Raw genomic sequence first — 26,411 nt, forward strand, 5'->3', positions numbered from 1 at the left:
AAACACTGAAAGTGTGATAAGACACCTCGGGACACAGGTGGACAGTAGTCTCTCCTTTGATAACCACATCGCCACAGTAGTCAGGAAATCCTTCTACGTGGCACACCTCATCACAAACGTGTTCTCCTCTAGAAAAAAAGGAGGTCATTGTTCTTCTCTACTCATCCCTCATCAGACCCATTATAGAGTACAATGCCCCGTTTGGCATGTATCTCACAAGACACCTACAACAACTGGAAAGGCCACAGAAATTCCTCACTAAGAGGATTGCCATCCTCAAACAGATGCCATACGCAGACCGTCTCAAAAAACTCCAGCTCTACTCCTTCATATTTCGCCTACTCAGAGGCGATCTCTGCCTAACATACCAAGCTATGTCAAACCTAGAGCTGTTGCTCATGCTACACTTAGTGAAATCCCAATCTCTCCGAACCACATGCTCCAGGGACCTAAACCTTGTCACCACAATAAACAGAACATGCTGGAGGGATAGGTTCCTGTCCCAGAGACTTCCCATGCTGTGGAATAAACTACCCATTTATGTCAAGCAAAGCTCCTCACTGGCCCTCTTTAAGAAAAATCTTGACGACTGGATGGGAAATAGAAAATTCACCCCCGGGGATCACTTCTGCGACACTGCTTGACAGGGGCACAGGAAAATAACTTTCTTGGGTGGCGAAAGCCAGGGACCCTTTTTGGCCAGGCTTATATAGGCCCCAGGGCCGATAGCCTAGTACCTACCTATGAATTTGTACATGTATTCACAGTGCTTTGATTCACACTAGGTGTATTCTTAATCTTGAGTAAAAGGTAAAATAAGTAAAGTTGTCTATTATATGCAGTAATTAAATTTATTGTACTCCATTTTAAATAAGCTAATACATGTTTGTACTTATTTTTTTCTTTCAGTTCATTTGACTTTGCGTTTGAATTAGCTCGTCTTGCAATGAAACATAAAATGGCAGACATTCATTTAAAGCATGCAATGTTCCTGGAGGATGAGGTATGACAACATCAGATGTGCTTGAATGTTGGGCTGTTTTTCTTTGCTTCTTTTTCTGTAAAACTTAAATTGGATAATTAATGAGCTATGCTGTTGTAGCATTGCTTTAATTTTCCACATGGTACATCCTGGCAGAGATGATTCCCTCCCTGTAGTACATCTGATATAAGGTCCAACTAACTGCAGACAATTATTTTACCAAAATAAAGGTAAGTCTATACAGGGCTTTGTCAGTGTTGCAAAATATCATACATCAAATCTGATTAGAAATGGATAAACTAACGTAAAGCAGAAACGTTTTAAAGGATGATATTTTTTTCCTAGCAGTTTGCAACAGCAGCAGTACCATCAGTATTCCTCAGTCTTGAGTTTCACTTATTCTGCTGCCAATGGCTGTCAGTAGAGATCCAGAACCTGCCAACAGATATTAGTGTACACACCATCTGGTCTAGACACTTCATTCTTACTGCTTTATAACTGTACTTTCAGATTGTGCTCTCTCTCCTCATATGATTTCTGTTGTATATATAGAAGAGTAGTCCTTGTGCTTTAAAAAAATAGCTTTTATTCCAACTCAACAGAGTGAGCTCCTGGCAGGTAGAAAATAAAAATTCATTGCTTTCATTTCATCACTGCATGAAAAAACATACGTTTGTTTCAGCTTAATAAACAGGAACCTCTTCTTGATTTCTCACTCAGCATGAGTGTTGAAACGAAACACACTTTTTCTTTGTGTTGCATCTGTTATTCCAGACTTAGTGAAGACACTTGTTTTTAACATTTAGAAAGGTACTTTGCAATCAGGAAAGAAAATTTCATGAACAATGTTTTCTTTTTTACTTACCGAGGTCTTCAAACTCTTCGACACTTGTACATGAAGTACACACTGAAATTTTTTAAGGGTAATTCAGCTTCTTACTCTAGTTTTGCCATTCATCTATAGTTATAAACAAACATTTTTCACATTTATCCCCTGCTTCCCATCAGGTTGCCAATAGTACCATTTGCTAGTTTTTGTTATGTACTTTAACAGGCTTCCTGTTTGTTATCTGATAACCTCCAGTTTAGAGCTGCTGTAGCTCCTAACAGCTGTAGATTTCCTTGAAGGTAACCCCTATTTTAAGGTAGTATTGGGCTTGGCCACAAACATTCTAGAGGTTTGATAATTATATATCAGTGCTTACTGAACAGTGATCGTGCTTCATCACAGTGCGTGCATGTAATATATGCAAACTGTTTTGATAATTTTGGCCTTAAAGCATACCTGTCAGTTAACCAGATTTTCCTAAAGTGTCCATATTTTTGCCTCATATTTTTGGTCTGTTCTTCATAAAGTTTGTGTTTTTCTGTCAAATCACTGAAGCTTGAAGTTACGAAATAATGATGTACATTTGAGTTTCAGACTTCATATTCTACAAGAAGTGCATTCTAACAGAAATCCTGTTATTCTAGAAACTTTCGAAGAGCAGTATTTAAAATGTGTCCCTGTTTTTGGGCCTATATCCCCCATTAGTTCAGGCTTTGTCCACATTCCTTGCACTAAGAGGTTGAGAGGTATGCTCAGAGGTTAACTACTACAATTCCAAATGTGAGCATTACTTTCAATTACAGTATGCTTGTAAGTGACTTTTAGTTTAGCTGTAGCAAAATTTTTCTGCTTTTAATAATATTCCTGTCACAATAGGTCTTTATTTTTTTTGCATTTTAAACTCCGTCAGGAAGGTAAATTGTTATGTGGATTGCGTTTCTGCATCTGCCAACTTTTAGCAAGTGTAAAGTAAGGGGCCAACCATCATCGCTACACTCTTTGTGTAATATGTAGCCATGCTACTTTCTCTTGCTGTTTATAAGGAAGCCTAGCACACCCCTTAACCCTCATGTACTTGTTGTAGTGTTGTACAACTGAAGAATGTGAATTTGGAAGGTGGTAGTTTCCCTTGTAAAACATAACAGAAAGTAGAGTTCACTAGCTAACATGTCATTGCTGAGTGTTCTTGGTTAAATAAGTGAAAATTAACAACTCCTAATCCTTTCCTAGGGTGGAGTTGCTTACCCTCCGTTATCTGAGGTCGATCCACTATGTCAGCCAGAAAATAGCTGGTTGGATGAGTGGAGGAACCTAAGAAACTGTAACACAATCAATGAGTAATCTAAAAATATGGTAAAAAATATGTGGTGTTATAAATCCATGATTGCTGCTTAGAACTTCTGTAAGACAAATCTCAGGAGCCTGGTCTGTTTCTTCATAGTCTTCATTGATCTTCCAGTCTTTAAGCCAGATAAGTGCAGTTCAAGTTTGAGTTATAACAACAAGCATGCATCATTTTGTATGTATTTGGAGGGGGTGTGCAATTGCTTCTGCTGTCCCTCTGTGTTTCCAGGCTCTGGAGGAGTACCTGAGGGCTGCGTCCAGATTCTGGCATAGTGCCCAGGGTGAAGAGGTTTAGGAGATCAGTGTCAAGCCATGGCTTCTGAATTTATTTATGTATGTATGTATGTATTTATGTATTTATTTATTTTTTATTGTAATGCATAATTTTGGCACCAAAAAGATAAACAATAGTATGAAGGTAGAGGAAACAATTTTGGTGCTAAGTATATCTGGAACATCCATGATGTTCTTCATTCCACATTGCTGCAGTCCTAACTATTGGGTAGTCCGCTGTCCAGTCGGCCCGAATACCAAAGTATATGGCTGACGTCGGTCAGGGCGCATTAGACTGACGTCAGTACGTCAGGGTACTAATCGCATGACCGGCGCCATATCCTCAGTCTTTTTTGCCGCATGGTCCGATGCAGAAGCAGTTTTGCGAGTGCAGGTTGGCGTTCTGAAATTTTCTGAAGTCGGAGTTTCAGACCGAATCGAAGTTGGCTAAGTACCCGTTAGAACATTTTGGTTTTTCTTGCCTCAGTATTTAACCGGATGTCAGAAAAAGTGAATAACTGTATTTCTTGTGGGAAACAGATACCTCATAGGGATTACCATACCTTGTGTATACCTTGTTTAGGGCCTGAGCACGACGTTGTTGGATGCCGCTCTTGTGCTAGATTTAACAAACGCACTATTAAGAGAAGGTTAGACTGTGCCAGGTTAGTGTTTGGGAAGCGTTGTAATTATAAAATGCCGTCGGATGCTCTGGCGCCCGCTTCGTCCAAACAGCGCAAGGACAAAACAGCGAAGCCTAGGGTTGATGAACCGGCAGTCCCGGACGTCGGTTCTTTAGAAGGCTCTGTGGAGCCAGAGGTTTTGCCAGGAGTTTCTTTGGAGTCTCAGGCAGAGACTTTACTGTTACAGGATGTGCCTTCTCAGGAGGTAGGCCAGGCTGAGGGGGCTTCTCAGGTAACTGTTCTTCCCTCTCTTCCCAAGGTAGTTAGAGCCTCTCCTTCTGTTTCCAAAACTTCTTTGAGAGGCAGGCCAAGTTTAGCTTCAGTGGGGGCTTCTCCTAGCACTTCAGGTTCTGTGCCTAAGAAACATATGCTTAAAATGGCAGAAGATTTGATTACTATGATTAGAGGTTCTATGCCCCTCCTGATAAGAGGCCTAGGGTGGAACCTGAGTTTGAGAGTTTTGAACAGTGTTCAGAGGCTTCTGAGTCTTCTGGAAGACTTGCAGGAGTGTCCTCCTTATTCTGATTCTGATGTGGATGATTCCACTCCTACAGCTTCTCCTCCTGAGGATTTCTTATTTTCAGAGACGCTGCATTCCATGAGGAGCACTTTAAATGGGAAGGCCAAGATTACTCTGATTCCAGGAAAAGGCTTAGGGAATTCTTGTTTTACCCCAGCATAGGCCCTTAGCTATACCTCCTGTGTTGAATGTGGTGGAAGATGTTTTGCAGAGGCTTCCCTGAACCCTGATTCTTTGCCTCCTGCTCCTGTTAAACCTGATAGGTACTATAGGGTGCCTGAAGCTCATAAGTATCTTTTAAGAGTCCTAGGGCAGACCCGAAACTGTTTCTCAGGGACCTAAAGGTGTTAAGGCCTCTGTTGTTAAAAACCCTGTTCCCACTGATAAAGAGGCAAGGGCTTTGGATAGATGGGGAAAGAAAGTGTATACTTCTTCCACTTTAGCCATGAGGGCGTTGAATTGTCAGTTTCACATGCTAAAATATCAAAATTATCTCCTTTCACAATTGAAATCTAAGGTGGATGCTTTGGCGGAAGGTATTGAGTGTAAAGAGTTGCTGGATTTAGTTCATGTGTCTGAACAAGTGGGTAAGCATTCTTTGCAATGTGGTTTGATGCTGTACAGGCCTCCTCGAGGGTGGCTGCCACTAGTTCTGTTCTTCGCAGGCATGCCTGGTTGAGGGATCAGAATTTAGCTGAGCATGTTAAGACAAGGATTTTGGATGCTCCTTTACAGTCTGATGTGTTGTTTGGTTCGCCTGTGGAAGCAGTTTTAAAGAAAATGGAGGACAAAGCTAAGTCTATGCAAACTGTTAAAGATTTTTTGCAGGTGCAGCCACCGAAGTTTAGTAGAAATTGGCCTACTAAGGGATGGACATATCCTGCTTATGATTCCCAGTCTAGGGGGTAGGTCTAGACGTGGTAGGGGCAGAGCTCAAGGTTCTTTTAGGCCTAGAACAGGGAGTTCACCTGCTCAGACTTCTGGTGAGGGCAGGGGTCAGTCCTTTCGTAAACAGACCCAATGACCTGCCTTTTCAGCTGCCAGTAGATTCTCGTCTGGCAGCTCCTTTGGGAGGAAGACTGTCTCTTTTCAAAGAAAATTGGGATTTAATTACTCAAGACAGATGGGTGTTGGATATCATTCACCACGGTTACAGGTTTTATTTCCATACATTGCCCCTTTCAAAGGCATGCCAGACGTTCCTCCTCCACAAAGGAAAGAGGCTCACAAGCAAATTTCTCTGTTACTCCAAATAGGGGCCATTCAGCCAGTCCCTGTATCAGAAAGGGGCCTAGGATTTTATTCTCGCCTGTTCCTAGTACCAAAGAAGGGGAACACGTGGAGACCAATTTTGGATTTATCTATCCTCAACACTTATCTGGACATTCCCAAGTTCAAGATGTTGACGTTACAACAGCTTTTACCTCTGCTGGGCAAAGATCACTGGATGGTAACTTTAGATCTCAAGGAAGCTTACCTTCATGTGCCTATAAGACTAAGTTGCAGGAAGTATCTGCGTTTTCGAGCTGGAAATTCTCATTATCAGTTCTCTGCATTGCCCTTTGGCTTATCTACTGCCCAGAGTATTCACAAAGGTTCTGGCTCCAGTGATAGCTTACTTCAGGCTAAAAGGAATTCAAATCTATCCTTACTTGGACGACTGCCTGATTCTGGCTCAAGAAAAGGAAGACCTTCTACAGCATCTGGAATATGTTATAGCAGTGCTAAGATGCCTAGGGTATTCTGTGAACGAAATAAAGTCCAGTCTAGTACCCTCTCAAGACATGTGCTTTCTGGGTGTGAGACTGAATACAGCAGCCCAGATGGCCTTTTAACCCCGGACAAACAACAGAGTCTATCCTTTACTTCCATCAACTATCTCATCAGTCCGTGCTGACTGCAAGGACAGTCCTTCAAGCATTAGGGTTCATGGCATCTTGTATTCTGGTGCTTCCCAATGCCAAACTGCATATGAGGAAGCTGCAATGGTATCTCAAAATGTATGGACACAGCACTGCCAGGATTTGGACACTGTCATTCAAATAATACCTTGCCTTCAAAAAGAATTTTTGTGGTGGGCTCAGGAATGTCACCTAAACAAGGGACTCTCTGTGACCCAGCCAGAGGCGAGTCAGATTTTAACGACAGATGCCTCGGACATTGCTTGGGGAGCTCATCTAAATGGAAAGTGGATACAAGACAAGTGGCCTGCCAGACTACAGCATCTACATATCAACATGAAGGAGATGTTAGCAGTCCAGTTTGCATTAATGGCTTTCAAGGAGTTACTTCTTCCAGGGCAGGTGTTGATTCTAACAGACAACACAACTGTCATGTGGTACATCTACAAACAAGGGGGAACACATTCTTATCCTCTATGCAGGAAAGCAATGATTTTATGGGAGACTGCGCTCAGCTTGCAACTAACTCTTCAGGCAAGGTTTCTGCCGGGAGCACAGAACTCCTTAGCAGATGTGTTAAGCAGACAAATCATGGATCCCCACGAGTGGAAACTGGATCTTCATGTATTTCAGAAATTGACAGTGTCATGGGGAACTCCAGACATAGATCTGTTAAGCTTCTCCACTAAACCACCAGCTGCCAAAGTTTTGCACAAAGGGGTTTCATCACACAGCTTGGAAAGTGGATGCTCTTTCTTTCAGTTGGAAAAATCTTCATGTGTATGCCTTTCCACCTCTGCCTCTTCTTCCAAAGGTGCTCTTAAAGGTCAGACAAGACAAGCCAAGGATGATTTTAATAGCTCCAGATTGGCCTCGGCAACACTGGTACCCACTACTAAGGAGTCTGGTAAGGAAGCCTCCATGGCCTTTACCTTTGATTCCACATCTGTTATCTCAGAAGGACGGTCATCTGCTCAATGTCAAGCTTCACTCTCTTCATCTAACAGCCTGGCATATTCTGTGTTGAAACACAGCAGGTCTCAACTTCCTCAACAAGTTTTAAATGTGATTATGGAAGCTAGAAGACCTAGTACAAGGAAAGTGTACGCAGAAAAATGGAAGAGATTTTATTTTGGAGTACAGCAAAGAATTTGGAGATTTCTGAGCCTAATTTGAGTGTGGCTCTTCAATATCTTACTGAGTTATTGGACAAAGGTTTGTCCTTCTCTTCCATTAAGATTCATGCTGCAGCAATTTCAGCTCACTATGATTGTGACCCACCATTGTTTTCGCATCCTTTGTTCAAGCAGTTTCTTAGAGGGGCAAAGAATATAAGACCCCACGTGAGCTCCTACTCCTGCTTGGGATCTCAATTTTGTGTTGGAAAAACTTACTCTACAACCTTTTGAGCCTCGGCTACTGCTGAATTGAAATACTTGTCATGGAAGACTGCTTTTCTGTTGGCTATTACTTCTGCAAGAAGGGTGTCTGAGTTGCAGGCCCTTATGGCAGTAGAGCCCTTTTGATTTTCCATAAGGATAGGGTATCATTACGTACTAATCCTTCCTTTATGCCTAAGGTGGTTTCTAGTGTGGCTTTAAACCAAACTATTCATTTGCCTACTTTTATGCAGACCCCCAAAATAAAGGGGAAAAGATTTTGCACACTTTAGATGTACACAGGCAATTGCGTTATTATTTAAGCAGGACTAAGGATTTTAGGCAGTCTCAGCAGTTGTTTGTTTCTTTTGCTTTGAGTTCAGGGCAAGCCTGTGTCAAAACAAACTATTTCTAGGTGGATTGGGTTTTGCATTGCATTTTGTTATTCCCATCATGGCAAGGAGATTCCAGCTGGGATTAGGCCTCATTCCACTAGGGCTACTGCCACTTCAACAGCATTTCTAAGGGGTGGCAACTAAGGATATTTTGGAGGCAGCTACTTGGAGTTCAGTGCATACTTTCTCTAAGCATTATCACCTTCCTCTCTACTCTAAGTCTAGGGCTGGTTTTGCCACAGCTATTTTGCAAGGCATGTTGTCAGCTCCTGCTTCTTTATGATTTGCCAGCCTCCCTTACCTCTGCTTTGGGATTCTACCCAATAGTTAGGACTGCAGCAATGTGGAATGAAGAACATAGTACAGTTTTGTACCTACCATAAATGTAGATGTTCGAGGATCCACATTGCTGCAGTCCAATTTACCCTCCCTCCTTCCCTCTGTGTTTAGGGGTGGTTGTGTAGGTGAGGTTATATGCTGATAATTTTGTATATATTGTACATATTTTTGGTGCAGGTATATTGGGCCTTGTCTTTTTAGGGTCTTCTGACATCTGGGGCAAGAAAAGACTGAGGATATGACGTCGGTCATGCGCATTAGTACCCTGACGTACTGGCGTCAGTCTAATGCGCCCTGGCCGGCGTCAATATACTTTGGTATTCGGGCCGACTGGACAGCGGACTACCCAATAGTTAGGACTGCAGCAATGTGGATCCTCGAACATCTACATTTATGGTAGGTACAAAACTGTACTTTTTGTTAAAACAAAGAGAAGGTAAGAAGGTAGTAAGATGACCACCAAATAAGATAAAAAAGATAAAAACAATATCATTTGAACATGTCTGTAGTTGCAAAAAAGCAGTGTGATTCTGATACTCTCTCTTTTAAACTACGATGCTATAAAAAGTAACTTAATCTAGGTTCATGAGTACTTATGCAATAATGGGTGTTTTCAGTTCTGTGCTTTTGGTGAGACATCATCAGATCATCAGATTTGCATTGGGTGAAGAACCTGTTTTTCAAAAGTTTTCCAACAAGGCGTTTAACATTAGATCTGAAGTAGGATATTCATTTGTCTGCAACCTGTGGGTTATGGATCCGATATCGGATCCGAACCGGCATAGTTTTCCAGCTATGGATCCAAGCTCTCAGCTCCTCCCCTCACCCATAATGCCCTGCTCTACCCTCATGACCTCAGATCTTGTTTGCCGCGCTGGTAACTGGATGTGGGTACATAGCTCTCAGCTAAGTGAACTTTTTCTTGGTTAAAAATAGAGAATTTTTTGATTCTTTAAGTAAATTTGTGTGAAAGTATTAGGTTTCCCTTTATTATAGACTATTTTGAGTTATTTTTACTTAAGGTAAATAATTTTTATTCCCTCCCCTCGCTGTTGCGTTGAGTGTGTGTGTAGGCCTGTGTGTTTTTTTGTTGTTAAGTTACTTTCTGTAGCTTTAGGTAACTTTAGGTAGTATAGATTATGGCTGACCAGCCTAAATCTATATTTTCTAAATGCTCCGAGTGTGGCCATAAGCTCTCACCGGCTGATGGCCACACTCGGTGTGTTAAGTGTCTTGGGGTTGAACACCTCACATCTGGTTGTTCCATTTGTGCAGGGTTCAACCCCAGGGCACTGAGGGAGCGGAGGTCCAAGCTGGTCTTGGCGGGTCTTTTACCGCCGGACTCGGCTCCGGCCTCCGCTCCTCGGGACTCCTGCGGCTGCAGTTGTTCCCCTGTGGCACCCTCCTGCTCCTGGGACTCAAACTCCCGCTTCTGGAGAGGAGAGGATGCGGCTAAGGACCGAAGGAGAAGCACTACAAGCGGCGGGCCGAGACCTCTGTTTCGGCCCCGCCAGCCAAGCGAGCTTCTCCCGGCTCCGTTGGCGGTTGGTCTCCTCCTTCTCGGCTCCGGTCCCTGTGTGCTTCTCACGGGTCCTGGGGAGGAGGAGACCCGATCTCCGTCGAGGCTATCGAGGAGGCACTCCAGGCCTACCTCGGTAGCCTCGTCGAGATCTACCCATAGCCTTTCGATGCTGATCTGGACCGGATGATGAGAAGGTTCATCCAGGCCCAGATGCAGATGGGAGTGCTCTTGCCTCCCCTCCGGGGAGCTCAACACCTTTTAAGCCTATTGCTCCTTCTCCGACCCGCTATCCGGGTTCGAGCAACTGAGCCGAGCAGCGGAGCGGGGAGGTCAGAGCCGATAGTACTTGGTACCGGATCCGACCCTGCCCTCGAGTGTCGGACCCGATCTCGGAGCCTGGATCCGAGCCGGATCCGGGGATCAGTGCTCGCCGGCGCCGTCTGTGTCGGAGCGCACTGTCGCTTCGGATCCGAGTGCCGGCGCCGGCTCCGATCCACTCTTCGGATCCGAGGGGAGCCGATTGTCGGATCCTTTGGTCGAGGTCGGCTCCCCTTGACTTTCGATGTAGTGGAGAGGGCTCTGTTGAGGGTCTCCGGACCCCGGCACTTGCCGGCTCCGTCCGCTCCCTCTGCACTGGGCCAGGCTTCCACCATCCGGCCCTGGGACAGCCCGTTTCTGTGCCCCAAGTTGCTCCCATGGAGCAAATTGCTGCTGCGAGGACTCCTCTGACAGCCCCCAGAGGAGGCCCTTGCATACGTGCAAAAGGAGGCACATTGACTCCCGAGTCTCTCACTGAAGACACGGACTTGGAGGAAGGGAAGGCTCCCCACGGTCACCCCGAGGATGTCTCCTTCGAGACATCATGGAAATGCTCTGTATTAGGGGGTGGTCTGCCCCAAGTCTTCCTCGGACGAGTCCGTGTTCTTGGAGGCATTGAAACGGGCCCGTCTACCTCTTGGGTGTCCCCTGCCGACCCCTGGTGGACCTTATTACCACCAGGGCGTGGAAGGAACCGGACACCGTGGAGCCAATTCCCAAAAGACCGGATAGGATCCTTAGTCCGCCTCCGACAGGACCCATTGGAGTAAGGGGCCTCCTGTAGATGCCATGTTGATGGCGGCGGCCACAAAGAGGGAACTGGCTCAGGAGAGTCCTCAGTCCACCCACCGAGCAAGGAGTCTCGGATGATGGACCGCTTGGGGAAGCGGATGTTCAGTTCGCGACCTTCTCGGTAAGGCGCTGAACTATTTGGCACATGTTATTCGGATGCAGCGGGATCTTATTAAGGAATACGCTGCATCCCCTGAGTCCATTTCGGAGGAGGAGAGAGTCCTGCACTCCACCAAAATGGCCACTCTTAGGTCAGTCACAAATACTTCTATGCGGCTACTCTCCCATCCAACGGAGGGCGCCGCTAGAGCTCGGGACAGGACTGGTCACTAGGACGTCAGGCCTGGCTCCGTCCTGCGATTTTTCTGAGCCCTTCAAGGCGTCTTTGAACGCCTTTGATGGTTCTGCTCTGTTTGGCAAGACCGTCATGAGGCGTTGACCCAGAGCGAGAAGGACGGGAAGACGCTGTCTGCCGTCGAATCCGCTTCTCTGCACCCCAGAGGCCCTATTCTAGGAACCAAAAGGGTCAGAAGAAGATGTGGTTCGAAGTCGCAGCAGTCCCAGCCTGCTCCGGACAACCAGTCCTTCCGTGGCAGAGGAGGACAGGGAGGACGCCGCCCTAGAGGCAGAGGGGCTCCCAGAAACTTCGGGTCCAGGGAACCTTTCTCTGAGCGGCCCGCAGCAACCCTGAGGGGTTGCCCGACTGCTCTACTCTGGAGGCAGTCGGGGCGTTCTGGGCACCTAGCGGCATGGGAGTCCATAACATCGGACCGCTGGGTTCTCCAAATCATATCCAGGGGATATCGCATTCCTTTCCTTCACCTTCCAAAGTTGAAGTCCCTCCCAGACGTTCCACCCGGTCAACGGGAGGCCGCTTTGGCAGAAATTGGCCATCTGCTAAAGAAAAGAGCCATCCAGCCCGTTCCCCCAGACCAGATCGGATCAGGGTTCTACTCCAGATTCTTTTTAGTGCCAAAAAAGACGGGGGAACTAAGACCAATCCTAGACCTCTCTCTCTTGAATCTGGCAGTCCCCAAAGAAAAATTCGAATGGTCACTCTGCAATCTATTCTCCCCTTCTGGGAGAAAATCACTGGATGTGCTCGATAGATCTCAAGGACGTACTACCACATCCTGATGGACAGGCGCTCCAGGAGGTTTCTCCGCTTCGGCTGGGAGCCAGTCACTACCAGTTCGGGTCCTTCCCTTTGGTCTCACCACAGCCCCCAGGGTGTTTACCAAAGTACTAGCAGTGGTAGCGGCCCACCTGAGGCTTCAGGGGTGCAGGTCTTTCCCTACCTGGACAACTGGCTCCTTACCGCCCAACAAGGCATCTACTTCTCTTGGCGAGACTCCTTTCTCCATCTTGCTCCATTTCTGGGCATCACAATAAATACAAAAGTCCAACCTGGCCCACACAGCTCTTAGATTTCATAGGGGCCAGACTAGACACAAGGAGTTCTGAGCCTTCCTCACTGCGGACAGAGTTCTCAATCTGCAGCTCAGGTGCGGGCCATTCTCCATTCAAGTTCTGTTCCAGCGGAGTTGGTCCTGAGGGCTCTAGGGTCCATGGCTTGCTATAGCACTTCTTCCTCTTGCCAGGCTCAATATGCGCATTCTACAGTGGACGCTCTTAGTACAGTGGTCATACCTTGCTCTCCCATGCATCATCCCATAGCGATCAGCAAGGCTTGCAAGCGGTCCCTCTTGTGGTGGCTCCACTCCCGGATCTCCACGAGGGTCGCCCATTTTGTGCTTCTCCCCTCTCGCCACGGTGACCACGGACGCCTCCGCCTCGGGTGGGGGCACTTTGGGCGGACAGTCCAAGGCACGTGGAACGATTCAGAGACCTTACTGCATATCAATGTTCTAGAGATGAGAGCAGTGCTCTTAGCGTTGCTAGCACTTCAGGACTTTCTTCCCTTGGGAACAATTGCGATTCAATCGGACAATATGTCTGTTGTCTGGTACATCAACAAGCAAGGGTGAACAAGGTCTTACCCTCTTTGTCTAGAGGCCATGAGAGTTTGGGAATGGGAAAACTCCACCAATCGCTTTATCATAGCAACGCACATTCCGGGTCGGTCGAACATCCTAGCGGACAAGCTCAGTCGCACCATTCTGACCCCTTACGAGTGGTCTCTCAATTGTCAAGTAGCGAACGCATATTCGCACGTGGGGAACCCTTCATGCGATCTCTTTGCTTCTCCCTCAACCACCACGTGCGACAGTTTTTTGGCTCTAATACCTCCTCCCGGAGGTACCCCAAGAGACGCTCTGGTGCATGCTTGGCCACCCGGTCTTCTGTATGCCTATCCACCCTTGCCTCTGATGCTGCAAGTTCTTCAGAAAGCCTCTCGGTGGGTTGCAGAATGATTCTCATTGCTCCATTCTGGCCTCGACAGATCTGGTTCCCCTTTCTAAGGTCTCACTCGGTGAATCCTCCTTGGATTCTAGATCCCATTCCGGATCTGATATCCCATCCATCCTGCATTCCTCCTCCGAACCTGGACAACCTGAAGCTGACTGCTTGGCTGCTCCAGTTCCACTCTTGATAAGGACTCCCGGTATTTCTTCACCGGTAAAGGCTATTTTGGTGGCGGCTCATAAACCATCCACTAGAAAGGTTTACCAAGCAAATGGAAACGTTTCTCTGTGTGGGCGGGCAAGGCCTAAATCCCTTCACGGTTCCTCTCCCTGTAGTGCTTGATTTTCTAACCTCTCTTTAACGATGGTGCCAGCAGTTCCACAGTCAAAGTTCAACTGGCGGCAATTTCTCACTATCACATTGGTCAAGAGTCTAATCCTCTTATGTCAGCCAAATTGTGCAAAACATTTCTTAAAGGTACTTTCCTTCTCAGGCCCCCTATAAAGCAAGCAGTTCCTCCTTGGGACCTTTCTTTGGTCCTACAGGCCTTGACCGCTCCCCCTTTCGAGCCCGCGGCTACGGTGGATCTCAAATTCTTGTCCTACAAGACAGCCTTTTGGTAGCCATTACATCAGCCAAGAGAGTTTCTGAACTTCAAGCTTTATCAGCTAAACCTCCTTACTTGGTATTTCATCCGGACCGTGTATCCCTCAGGACCAACCCGTCCTTCCTTCCTAAAATCGCTTCTGAAGCAAACATCAATCAATCCATTAACCTCCCTGTTTTCTTCCCTAAGTATGAAAACAAAGGTGAATATAAGCTACATTCACTAGATGTTCACAGGCAACTTAGATTTTATCTCAACAGGACAGCTGGTCATAGGCAATCCGACCAGCTGTTTATTTCCTTTGCAAAATTCAATTTGGGCAAGCCAATTTCTAAAGTTTCTCTGTCCGCTGGATTTCACAGTGCATTTTATTGGAATAACAAGCATCAGGAAGGCCCGCACCGGGGTGTTCATGCCCATTCAACCCGGTCAGTATCTACCTCGGCAGCCTTCAAGGCTAGGATTCCTCTAGATGATATTTGTGCAGCAGCCACGTGGGCTTCATCTCATACATTTATTTCTCACTATAAGTTGGATCTTGCATCTAGGGTAGAGCATCCTTTGGCTCCGCGGTGCTCCGGAATATCCTTCCATGATGGCCGCCCAAGATTCAGGTAGCTGGGGACTCTGTCCCACAGGTTGCAGACAAATGAATATCCTACTTCAGATTTAGAAGTTATGTACTCACCATAACGTTCCATCTGAGTAGGTGTATTCATTTGTCTGCAACCATCCCGCCCTCCTATCCCCCTGGCCTTTCAGTTTCCTGCATATTCCTTGTTACCCTTTTTAGGGTATTGTTGCTTTGGCAAACTCGATCTGAGGTCATGAGGGTAGAGCAGGGCATTATGGGTGAGGGGAGGAGCTGAGAGCTTGGATCCATAGCTGGAAAACTATGCCGGTTCGGATCCGATATCGGATCCATAACCCACAGGTTGCAGACAAATGAATACACCTACTCAGATGGAACGTTATGGTGAGTACATAACTTCTAATTAAATGAAGAAGAAGAACATGGAGAGAAAAATTCAGTGAAATAGAATAGAAGATGGAGTAAAATCGTTGTAAATTAGGCCAGATCATCCTGTTAAGAACTGTTGCCATCAGACCATGATATGTACGTATGGACAGTGCTAAAGCTGTGTGGAGGACTTGCTTTAGATATGCAGGCGAGATCGTTCAAAAGGTTCCAAAGCTTTCAAAACTAGTGTGCCTGTAGCTGCCTAATTAAATGGGCCTCCATATGTGAATTAAAAGGTCTATGTGGTCTCTGTGAGATATACAAACTCTTTTAAAAGGTGGTGAAGTTTAAATAAATATAGGATATAGGTTCATAGATTAGTACTAGTCTAACTGCCCTTGTGGGCCATTTTCAGCCTAGCCAATTACCCCATGTGAGAATCAAACCTTGCACCTTATGTTTGTAAGGTAAACACCTTAACCATTATGCCAACCTCCCACCCTATATCTGAAGGTAATGTCTATTTACAAGCAATGGAAAGCAGGAACCAGACAGCCATAATAGTACAAGCGTTTAATAAATCCAGAATCGAAGTGTCAGTTAAAAACAGTAAAATAATAAAGCTGTAAAAGTTAAATGTTTAATAAATCCAAAATCGAGGACTCAGTTAAAAACAGTAACATCCATAAAGCTGTAAAGGATAAGTGCTTTCTTCCTGGTTACCCCAGGACTTCAGTATTGTTATATTACATATATATGTACTTTTTACGATTTATTATATATTTTAAAATAATGTATGATTAATATTTTTATGTATATGGGACTTTTGCCATGAGATTAGGATTCCTTTAAGACAATTAACTGCTGTTCACATGACTTGTCTAGGACTATTTAAATGATGTTTTAGCTATTGTTTAATTATCTGATGATTTCAACTGAGTCTTTGATTTTGGATTTATTAAATGCTTGTACTATTTTGGCTGTCTGGTTCCTGCTTTGCTGCCTTCCGTTGTTTGTATTTTTTCCTGGTTTTATGACAGTGGTGTGCTTTTAATTTCTATTTACAGCTATGGAATTATCTTTTTTTATCATGAATTTTGTCTGAGCCCAAGTATCCATTTTTATAAAGGGTTTAGTCTGAACCCAGTTCTGGAGCAATAGATAGAAGTGTATCCAGTGCCTAGGAAAAATAAATCAGAGGGAGGGTGCATGTCCTTAAGAGGCATATGTTTTGGCAGAGTACATAGCATAGCTAAAAGAAACAGCACTGGCTGGAAGAAAGGAGGAATATTTGAAGAGATCGTAACAGTTGTGGCGTGAGTGGAGGGCCATTACAGACCTAAGGGTGCTAAGGGACCCTGTGTGGGAGGGCCAGAATAGAATTGTATACTAAGATGGTGTCTTCATCTTAGTAGCCATTTACTAAGCATGGTTGTCCGGTTTGGATATTTTTGGACCCTAACCAGTTCTCAGGTCAAAAGCCTAGTTTGCTGTAGATCTGATGTTGCTAATTTTCATTATATCCTCAACTGTTGTGTTTGGATCTGAACCTTGGATCTGACTCTGCCGTTACTAAAGTTCATGGTAACCAAGACTCTCTCGAGCTTCTTCTTTACCCATAATGCACCAACCCATAACATACCCCAGATCTCGTTTGTTGCTTTTCGCAAAAAGATGAGGTCAGCCTTAGCTCTCGAGTTTCTGTTAATATAAGTGTAGTTTTTTCTCTTAAATCTCTTATATACCTCTTTCCCTTGTTATTCTTCCTTACAATTGTTGGTAGTCCATTCATATTTCCTTCTGTCTTTCTTACAGGGTCTATATTACAACGTCAAACTAAAACAGGTTTGAAAGTTGTAATATCGAACCCTAAAGTTTGAAAGTGGAAAATAGCGAAGCCACGGCACATCAACTTTTTTCCTAGGGAAAAAAATTGGTGGGCCGTTTTCGGGGCTTTGGTATTTCCTCCACTGTGGTGCGATCTCGGAATTGGTATATTTAGGTGTGGGGGCACAGCCCCCCACTTCATTTAAAGTTTAAGGTTAAGTTTTTGGGGTTTTTTTGTCACGGAACAGCGATTTTTTTTTCCCTGGGGAAAAAATCAGTGTTCTGTGCTTTTGGTTTTGTTGGGTTTCGGACATAAGGGTTCGATATTACAACAATCAAACTTTTGTAAGTTCAACTTTGTGATATAGACCCTTTCTTACATGCTAGTGTACCTCCTTTTATCATTGTTGGTATTTTCTTCTTTTCCTTCTCTTAGCTTAAAAAAAGAAAAACTTTTCTTTTCCGTTTTTTCTCTTTAGTAGCCAATATTTTGGAAAGGACCTGCCAGCTTCAAAAAAGTATTTGAAATGTGGGCACAAATTGCCTTTTTTTAGGTGCTCATACTCTGTGTGTTTGTTGTTTGGGCCCTCAACATCTTCAGGAGGATTGTTCTATATGTAAGAATTTCCAACTCCTTGTCAAAGGTTTACTGCCATCTTCCTTTGGTGAAGCTGTCTCTGGGACTCAGTCTCCCCAAATAAAAGCTAAGGAATCTTTAACTAGATCTCCTAAGACTTCTATTTCCTCAACTCCATCTTCGGAGCCATCAAGGAAGAGATCAAGTTTGAATCCAAAAGCCTCTCAAAGTTCCTGTCCTTTGGATCCAAAAAAGAAAAAAATCAGCGGATCCTGATCCTAGTGGATCTTACATCTTCAGATCCAAATAAGAAACCTGCGGATCTGACTATTTCAGATCCAATAATTCCAATTCCTCCTAGGACCAGGTATTCTTTTTATTATGATCCTGTGCCTTCCAGGGTTTCCTCCCCCTTTTTTTGGAGAAGTGCTGTTCCAAGTTACCATCCCTTGCCTTGACCCATTCATTCAGAAATTTGACTCAGGAAGATGTGGACAGAATGATGAGGAATTTCTTTTGGTGCAGATTCATATGGGTGGTTTACCAGCTTTTAACCCTTGGCTCCAGAGGCTCATCCATCTACCACACCACCACTTCTTGCTCCTTCCTTGATCCCTCTGAATACTTCAGAGTCCCTGGATCCGAATCTTCTGGGTCCGTCTGGCTTGGATCTGAAGATAACTTTATCTTCAGATCTGAAGCTGACTGTGAGTGCTCCACCTCTGACATTATTGGATCCAGATGACTCCCAGTGCCAAAGCTTCCTTATTGGATCTGAAGCATTGGGGTTAACTCCAGGGGTTTTGCAGCTATCTCTGCACTTTGGTGCTTTGACACTGGACAGCTCGGCTCTGACTTCCTCCTCAGGAAATTGCTTTCAGGGTGGAGGGGGAGACAGCAGTTCAGAAGCCTGCCTTCTCGGGGCTGGGGACTTCCTTCTCTCTGGAACAGTCTGCCTTTGAGGTAGTGAAGAGGGTATTTTCTATTCCAACAGGACGGACAGATCCAACCCCCTTGGATCTTCAGTCTAGTTCCCAGATGTCTCTGCGCTTGGAGCCACATCATTCTACAGCACAGGGACAGCCAGTTTGGGACCCTCCAGACTACCCAGCAGGGTTTCATGATCTCTTCCAACACTTCACTGGAGCATCCAACCGAGGAAGTCCTTAAGAAGAGAAAGTGCAAGAGGAGGCACTTGGACTCTCCACAAGAGTCAGTCACTGAGGATACTAATTTTGATGAGAAAGAAGTGTCCCTATGGTCACCTCCAGAAGACATCACATTTGGAGACATTCTTGAGATCCTGAAGCAGAGAGATTTTGAACCTGCAGCAAACCTTCACTGGAGGAATCAGTATTTATGGAAGCCTTTGGAGGTGGCCCATCTACATCTTGGGTTACTCCGCCTGTCGACATGCTCATTGATTTGGTCTCTCAGTGAGTGTGAAAGCAGCCTGACTCATTTGAGCCAATCCTTAAGAACCCAAATCTGAATTTGGCTCCACCTGTTGGGAAAGAATTCTGGAGTAAGGGGGGTGCCCGTAGATTCTAACGCCATGGTGGTGGCCACCAAGAAGGAGCTTGCTAAGCAAAGTTCTGCTGTTCATCCCCCTAACAGGGAGTCTAGGGAGATGGACAGGTTTGGGAAGTGTGTCTGTGCATCAGTGTCCTTTGCTCTTAGGTCCTGAACTATTTGGCACATTTTTCTAGATTACAAAGGGATTTGATCAAGTAATTTTCCAAATCCCTTTCAGGGACTGTTACCTCTGAGGATCAATCATCTTTGGCCTCGCAGTTGGCAACCCTTTAATCCATTTTGAATTCATCCATGAGGCTTATTTTGCATACTGCCACAAGACCCTCAAGGGCAGGGAGTTCAGGCATATCCATTAGGAGACATGCTTGGGTGTGCTTATGTGATTTTGAGGAGCCTTTCAGGTCCTCATTTGTCAAAGCATCCTTTGATGGCAGGTCATTGTTTGGCCCAAAAGTAAAAAAAAAAAATTTCCAGGTGTGAGAAGGATGGAAAGACCCTGTCTGCAGTGGGCATACATTTTTTGACCCCCTCAAAGATCCTTTTCAAGGAATCAATTACATGGTCAGAAAATGTGGTTCAGGAAGTCCTAGGGTCCTTTCCAGGACACACACATGGAAAAAGTTGCCCTAAGGGCAGAAGGGGGAACTTTAATGGACGACAGTTCCCCAACAGCAGAGGAGGCCCACAAAACCAGGGGTCCAGATATTCTTTGTCTGACAGACCCTACCAGCAGTTCTGAAAAGAGGCCCGATTGTCCACCTCTGGAGGCAGTCGGGGGTCGACTATCCCTGCACCAGAGAGCCTAACTAGATATATCCAGAGAAACTTGGTTGCAGAGAACTATTTCCAGAGGTTATATAATTCCCTTTTCCATTCTACCCTCAACTGTATTATAAAATTCCCACTGTTCCATCCAGTCAGAGGAAAGCAGCAGCACTTGAAATGTAAAAGCTGTTAGAAAAACAGAGTCATCCACGAGGTCCTGCCAGACCAGATAGAACCTGGAACTTACTCAAGGTTCTTTTTAGTGCCAAAGAAAACAGGGGACTGGAGACCAATTTTGTATCTCAGCATTTTGAACAAATCAGTTTGCCATAAAAAGTTTTGGATGTTCACAGTTCAGTCCACTCTACCCTTCCTGAGCAAGGACGACTAGATGTGCTCGCTAGACCTTCAGGATGCATACTATCACATAAAGATGAACAGACAATCCATAAGGCATTTCTACTAGTTCAGAATACTACCCTTTGGCCTCACCACAGCCCCCAGGGAGTTTACCAAAGGCATGGCAGTGGCGGCAACTCACCTGAGACAGCAGGGATTACACATGTTTCCATATCTAGATGACTGGCTCATTACCACCTTGACCAGGCATCCAATAACAAGGGCAAGGGATCAGGTACTTTAGATTTGTTCTCATATGAGGATAACCATAAATTACAAGTCTCATCTACAACAAACTCAAACCGTAGAATTCATAGGAGCAGTTTTCAACACGATACCAGTGACAGCTTCTCTTCCTGTCTCAAGAGTACAGACTCTCAGATTCCAGGTCAGGAAAAAAAATCACAGTACCAACATTTCAGCCTGGATGATCCTTCAAGCCTTGGGGTCAATGTCAGCTGCCATATTCTTAGCTCCTCTGACAAGATTTCATATGAGAATTCTTCAATGGATGCAAGAAACACAATGGTCATTTCTTTACCAGTGCATGTCAGCACAAATAATACTAACTCAGGCATACAAGAGATACCTATGGTGATGGATTCACTTGGATCAAGTTTTACAAGGCCTTCCTTTCATTCTCTTTCAACCCAAGATCATAGTGACCAAGAATGCTTCCCAGATTGGTTGGGGGGCACTTTCTACAGAGAACATTCCAAGGCACTTTGTCCCCTGAATATCAACGTTCTAGAGATGAGAGCACTGCTCTTAGCTTTGCAGACCTTCCAGGACTCTCTCCCTTTCAAGACAATTGCAATTTAAACAGACAGTATGTCGGTAGTTTGGCACATCAACAAACAGGGAGGGACCAGATCTTACCCCATGTGTCAAGAAGCACTGAGTATGTAGCAGTGGGTGATCTCATCCAACTACTTTCTCATAGCAATGCACATTTCGGGGAAGTCCAGTGTAGTTGAGCAGGTCCATTCTTCTACCTCATGAATGGTTCCTCAGCATGAAAGTGGCAGAAATGATTTCCTGTCAATGGGACCAGCCTTGCTCTGATCTTTTTGCTTCTCCCCTAAACAACAAATGCAATGACTACTTTGCTCTAAACCCCCCTCAGGGAGAATCACTGAGGGATGATCTACTTCACAGTTGGCCCCAGTCTACTTTATGCTTACCCACCAATTCCCCTGATTCTGAAATTTCTGCAGAAGGCTGCCAATTTGAAGAGCAAAGTCATCTTTATTGCACTTTACTGGCCTCATCAGATTTGGTTCCCCTTCCTGTGGCCTCATCTACTTTGCCAGTCTTGGATTCTGGATTTGATTCCAGACCACCTGTTGCATCTGACAGATATGATGATAATATCTCAAACCTCAAGCTAACAGCATGGTTTCTCCAATTCTGTTAAAAGCCTGACAATCAGTGCTCTTACCCTGCCCATCAAATCCTTTTATCTTTCAATAAACCACCAATGTGAAAGCTTTATACAAGTAAGTGGAAAGGGTTTGTTTACTGAGCTCAGCAAAACACATTGATCCCTTTTCAGATAAGATACATAACATACTTGAATTTTTGGCAGTAATCTTTAATGAGCGTGCAAGCTCCTCTACCATTAAAGTTCAATTAGCAGCAATATCTAATGTTCATATTAGGTTTGAAAGTTCTTATGTGGCTTCTTCTAAACTTTGTAAAGCATTGTTGACATTAAGGCTGAGACCCCCCCCTGTGAAGTTAGGTGAAGGCTGCCAGCCTAGCCAGATATAATTTTGTAGATAATGCTGTCATTTGTAAATATTAATATAAGCCACATGCTTGTTCTGTTAAATGGGAAAAAATGGTGTTAAATGTGGAACTGCAAAAGTGTAACAACAGTGCACTCTGCTGCAACAAAGCTGATGTCAAAACTCAGAGCCAAGATGTCTAGATAAAGGCATTCTGCCAATTGTTTTGAGGCCAGAGTTAATGGCTAGAATTTGCATGTATAATTTCTTTTATTCCTCTGGTTCGTGACCAGCTGCAAGATCAAAAGGGCTATTAACCTCTGAGAGTCTGTTAGCCTGGGAACCAGAAAGAAATGATGTAATATGAAATGAATCAGTGGTACTGTGTTATCAATTTAAGGAGAGAAAGAATGAGGGCATTTGAGCATTTATCTTGAGAACATCCAACTCACCACTCTGCCTGTGTCTGTATGTAAGTAGGATTTTAGAATTGTGTTTTCTCTTAGATATAGCTAGGAAATAGGAAGATTAGACTAGTTTGTTTTTCTGTGATGTCAGAACTCTTGACTGTGTAGTACGAAGTATTGTCTTGTGTTTTTATTATTAAATATTTTTAAATCTTTTAACTGTGGCTGTTTTGTGTAGAGATAATTTAAGCTCTTAGAGTACATTGTATGTATATAGTGATACTGGCCAAGCCACCCCAAATAGGCCTTGACTGTTCAGTCACACTTACCATTTTGATAATATTACACAGTAATAATTGGACACCCTCTCTTAAGGGCCTTTGAGTAGTTGATAAATATTAGCTGGGTGGAGGCAGTGATTTCTACCATATAGTCTGGGTTAAAAGGGGCACAGCTGGACAACCTGTGCCAGCCTTTCCCAGAAGTGTCTGTGTGGTTGTATAAACTCTTATCTCAAAGTGTGTGTGTGTGTCAGCTACTTGGGCAGGGACACAAAGCACTGGTTGGACAGAGAGGGTGCTGGAGGTTTTAGCTTGCCCACTTGGCTGAGATCTGGACCCTATAGCTGTGCCAGTGGTGAGTCTTATTGGGGACCTGGACAAAAAGGGAGAAACCAGCCCTAGACTGACTGTGATCTCTGTGTGCTCTTTTAAGGGAAATTGTACTTTACTGTGTGTGTATATTTATTATCCATTCCCTATATGGATGCCCCTCACTGGTGTTAATGGTGAGGATTGAGGCTTCTTGATTGTCGGGCCAGTGCATGGGCGTCACACCCCCCTGTATAAAGATCCTACTCTACCATGGGATATGAACTTGTACTGCACGCCTTAATTCATTCCCCCTTTGACCAGCAGCTAAATGTGTCCTTAAGTTCCTGATATGGAAAACTATCTTTCATTACCTCTGCCAGAAGAATTTCAGAACTTCAAGAATTGTCATTGAAACCTCCTTGCTTGAACTTTCATAAAGATAGAGTTACATTACGTACCAATGCGTCTTTCCTTCCCAAGGTAGTGTCAGAATCCAGTATCAATCAATCCATTAATTTGCCAGTATTCTTTATTAAATTTCCAAACAAAGGTGTTTATATGTTGCATTTATTGGATGTTCACAAACAATTGTATTTTTACTTACATATGACAAAAGAAACCAGGAAGACAGATCAGTGTTCATCTCCTTTGTAGATTTGAAATTGGGCAAAACAGTTACAAAAGTAACTCTAGCCAGATTGCTGACAGATTATATTTCTTTTATCTGTAAGAAGTTGAGTCTAACATTACCTAAACCTATAAGAGCCCATTCAGCTAGGTCCATGGCAACTTCTTCAGTGTTACTCTCTGGGGCTTCCATGGACGACATGCAGCTGCAAGGTCAGCCAATCCTTATACCTTTATCACTCATTACAAACTGGATTTAGTCTCAAGGGGTAGACCAGCTTTTGGCTCAACTGTGCTAAGGAATATCCTTCCTTAGAGTCCACTCAGGATGTTAGTTAGCTGGGGACTCTGTCTCAACAGTTGAGGATAGAATGAAAATTGACAACATCAGATAAAATAGTTATATACTCGCCATAAAGTTCCATCTATGTTGTCCATTTTCATTCTTCTGCAAAATTGGTCAAAGCTGTAATTCAAACAGTCTCTTCAGCAAGAAAAACCATGTCAGGAACAAAAAACAAGTTTATTCTGCAAAGCTTTCGGGTTAACACCCTTCCTCAGTGCATTATTAAACAGTTAATACATCCATTTTAAATAGAAGCATCAATTAATCACATCAGCCAGCTAACCTGTCAAACACATATATCAATCCTCTCACCCCTTTTTTCATATATACAAATTCATATAAAATTTAAAGTCAAAGTTGTTCAAAACATCACATGATTGTTAAAAACACATATTAAACATAATAAACATAATGTTGTTGTTGTTTATCTTTTGGCTTTTTCCCGGTAAGGGGTCACCACAGCGGAACTCCGGTCCGCAATAAACATAATACAAGTTAAAAAATCACTTCATTTTTATTTTATTTCTTTTTGCATATTTACTAAAATAGGTTTTATACTGCGGTGGTGGTGCTGCGTAGCGTTGTCACTTCACAGTAAGATGTTGTCCTGTTCGATTCTCAGCTAGAGCATCTTCTGTGTGGAGACATGCATGAATGGGCATACCTTCATGGAAGGTTGAGCGTCAGGGCCGCAACTCGGCACGTAAAAATCTACTGCCAATCATTAGCGGACCAGAGTTCCGCTGTGGCGACCCCTAACCAGGAAAAGACGAAAGACACAACAACTAAAACAGGTTTTATACTTGCCATACTATTAATACCTGATTTACTATCTGCTCTCAGCCTTACTATCCATTCATATTCTTTTGTTTCCAAACAATTATTTAAATCTCCACACTCATACTCATAACTACTCTATCCATCACCCTAAATTTAAAAAATGCTTTGAACCATTATCAGTTATACTTAATGCATTTGTATTTATATTTCTCCTAATATCTGATTTGTGTTCCACTATTTGTTCCCTTAGTTTCCTGGTAGTCTTTCCCACATGAAATGAGGGGCAAGCTACACAGGTAGCTAGGTATATAACTTGTGTTGTATTACAGTTTGCATAACAGAAAAACATATATTCCTTTTTTGTTACTGGGTGCACAAACCTGTTCTCCCCCTCATAAATGTCACAGCAGCTACAGTTAAAACACTTAAAAGTACCTGTTTTATTTAATACATTCTTTCCTTTCATATGTTTAAAATCTTTATAACATAACTTTAATCTTAAACTTTCAAAATTTCTATAAGCAAATAGGAGTCTTTCTCCTACTATTTCCTTTAATTCTGGCATTGCCATCAGAATTGTCCAATTTTTATAAATTACACCCTTACTTCTTCAGTTTTCAGGTTATAAGTTGTAACATATCTAATTGCATCATTTTTATGTATTGCCTTTCATATTTCTATTGTATTTTTTAAGTTATTCCCAAAAATTGGGGTATATTCACTCATTCTCCCATCAGTGACTTCTTTACATACTTGCTCTACCATCTCAGAATTATATCCATTACTAATGAATTCATCCATCATCTCTTTAATTTGGTTTTCAAAACTTTACTGACTAGTATTTAGCAAACTTGTTCTAATCATTTGTGCTTTTAATATACCTTTAAAGATATGGGGGCATGCATGCTGTCCTTATTTACATATCTACTAGCACAAACCTCTTTCCTATGTATACTTGTTTCAGTATGCGTTCCTATCTTACTTAGCTCAATATCCTGAAAGACTATCTTGTCTTCTGATGCTGACATTTTAAACTTCAGGAAACTTGTTGTTGTGTTTAAATATTCCATATAATCATTCAGTTGTTGTAAGGTTCCACCCCAAATTAAAAAACAATCATCTACAAATCTCTGATAGAAACATATTTTCTTATTCATAACATTACTGTCACTTAAGACATAGCTTTTCTTCCATTCATATAGCTCGAGGTTGGCAACAAGTTTGCTAAATACAAGTCAGGAAAGTTTTGAAAAGCGTTTTAACTGTAACTGCTGTGACAACATCAATGAGGGGGAGAACAAATTTGTGCACCCAGTAACAAAAAAGGAATATATGCATTTCTGTTAGGCAAATTGTAATACAACACAAGTTATATAATTAACTACCCATGTAGCCTGCCCCTCGTTTTATGTGGGAAAGACTACCAGGAAACTAAGGGAACGAATAGTGGAACACAAATCAGATATTAGGAGAAATATGAATACAAATGCATTAAGTATAACTGATAATGGTTCAAAGCATTATTTTAAATTTAGGGTGATAGAGTAGTTATGAGTATGAGGGGTGGATAATTTTTTTGGAAAATAAAGAATATGAATGGATAGTAAGGCTG

At 43.5% G+C, this 26,411-nt stretch overlaps 1 protein-coding gene across 2 annotated transcripts in view; it reads left to right on the forward strand.

Annotated features, from left to right (window-relative positions):
• IFT172 (intraflagellar transport 172) overlaps window positions 1-26,411 on the forward strand; it is a 3,348,311-nt gene that overhangs the window by 2,122,193 nt on the left and 1,199,707 nt on the right. The window contains exon 31 of one of the 2 annotated variants that reach the window (XM_044075468.1): window positions 910-1,003. The exons of the other annotated variant lie outside the window; for it this stretch is intronic. Within the exon in view, the coding sequence (XP_043931403.1) occupies window positions 910-1,003 (94 nt within the window). The remainder of the gene's footprint in view (window positions 1-909; window positions 1,004-26,411) is intronic. 2 annotated transcript variants of the gene reach the window in all.

This window comes from Protopterus annectens, chromosome 6.part1 (assembly GCF_019279795.1).
Source record: "Protopterus annectens isolate FY-2018-M chromosome 6.part1, PAN1.0, whole genome shotgun sequence".
Classification (NCBI taxonomy): Eukaryota; Metazoa; Chordata; order Ceratodontiformes; family Protopteridae; genus Protopterus; species Protopterus annectens.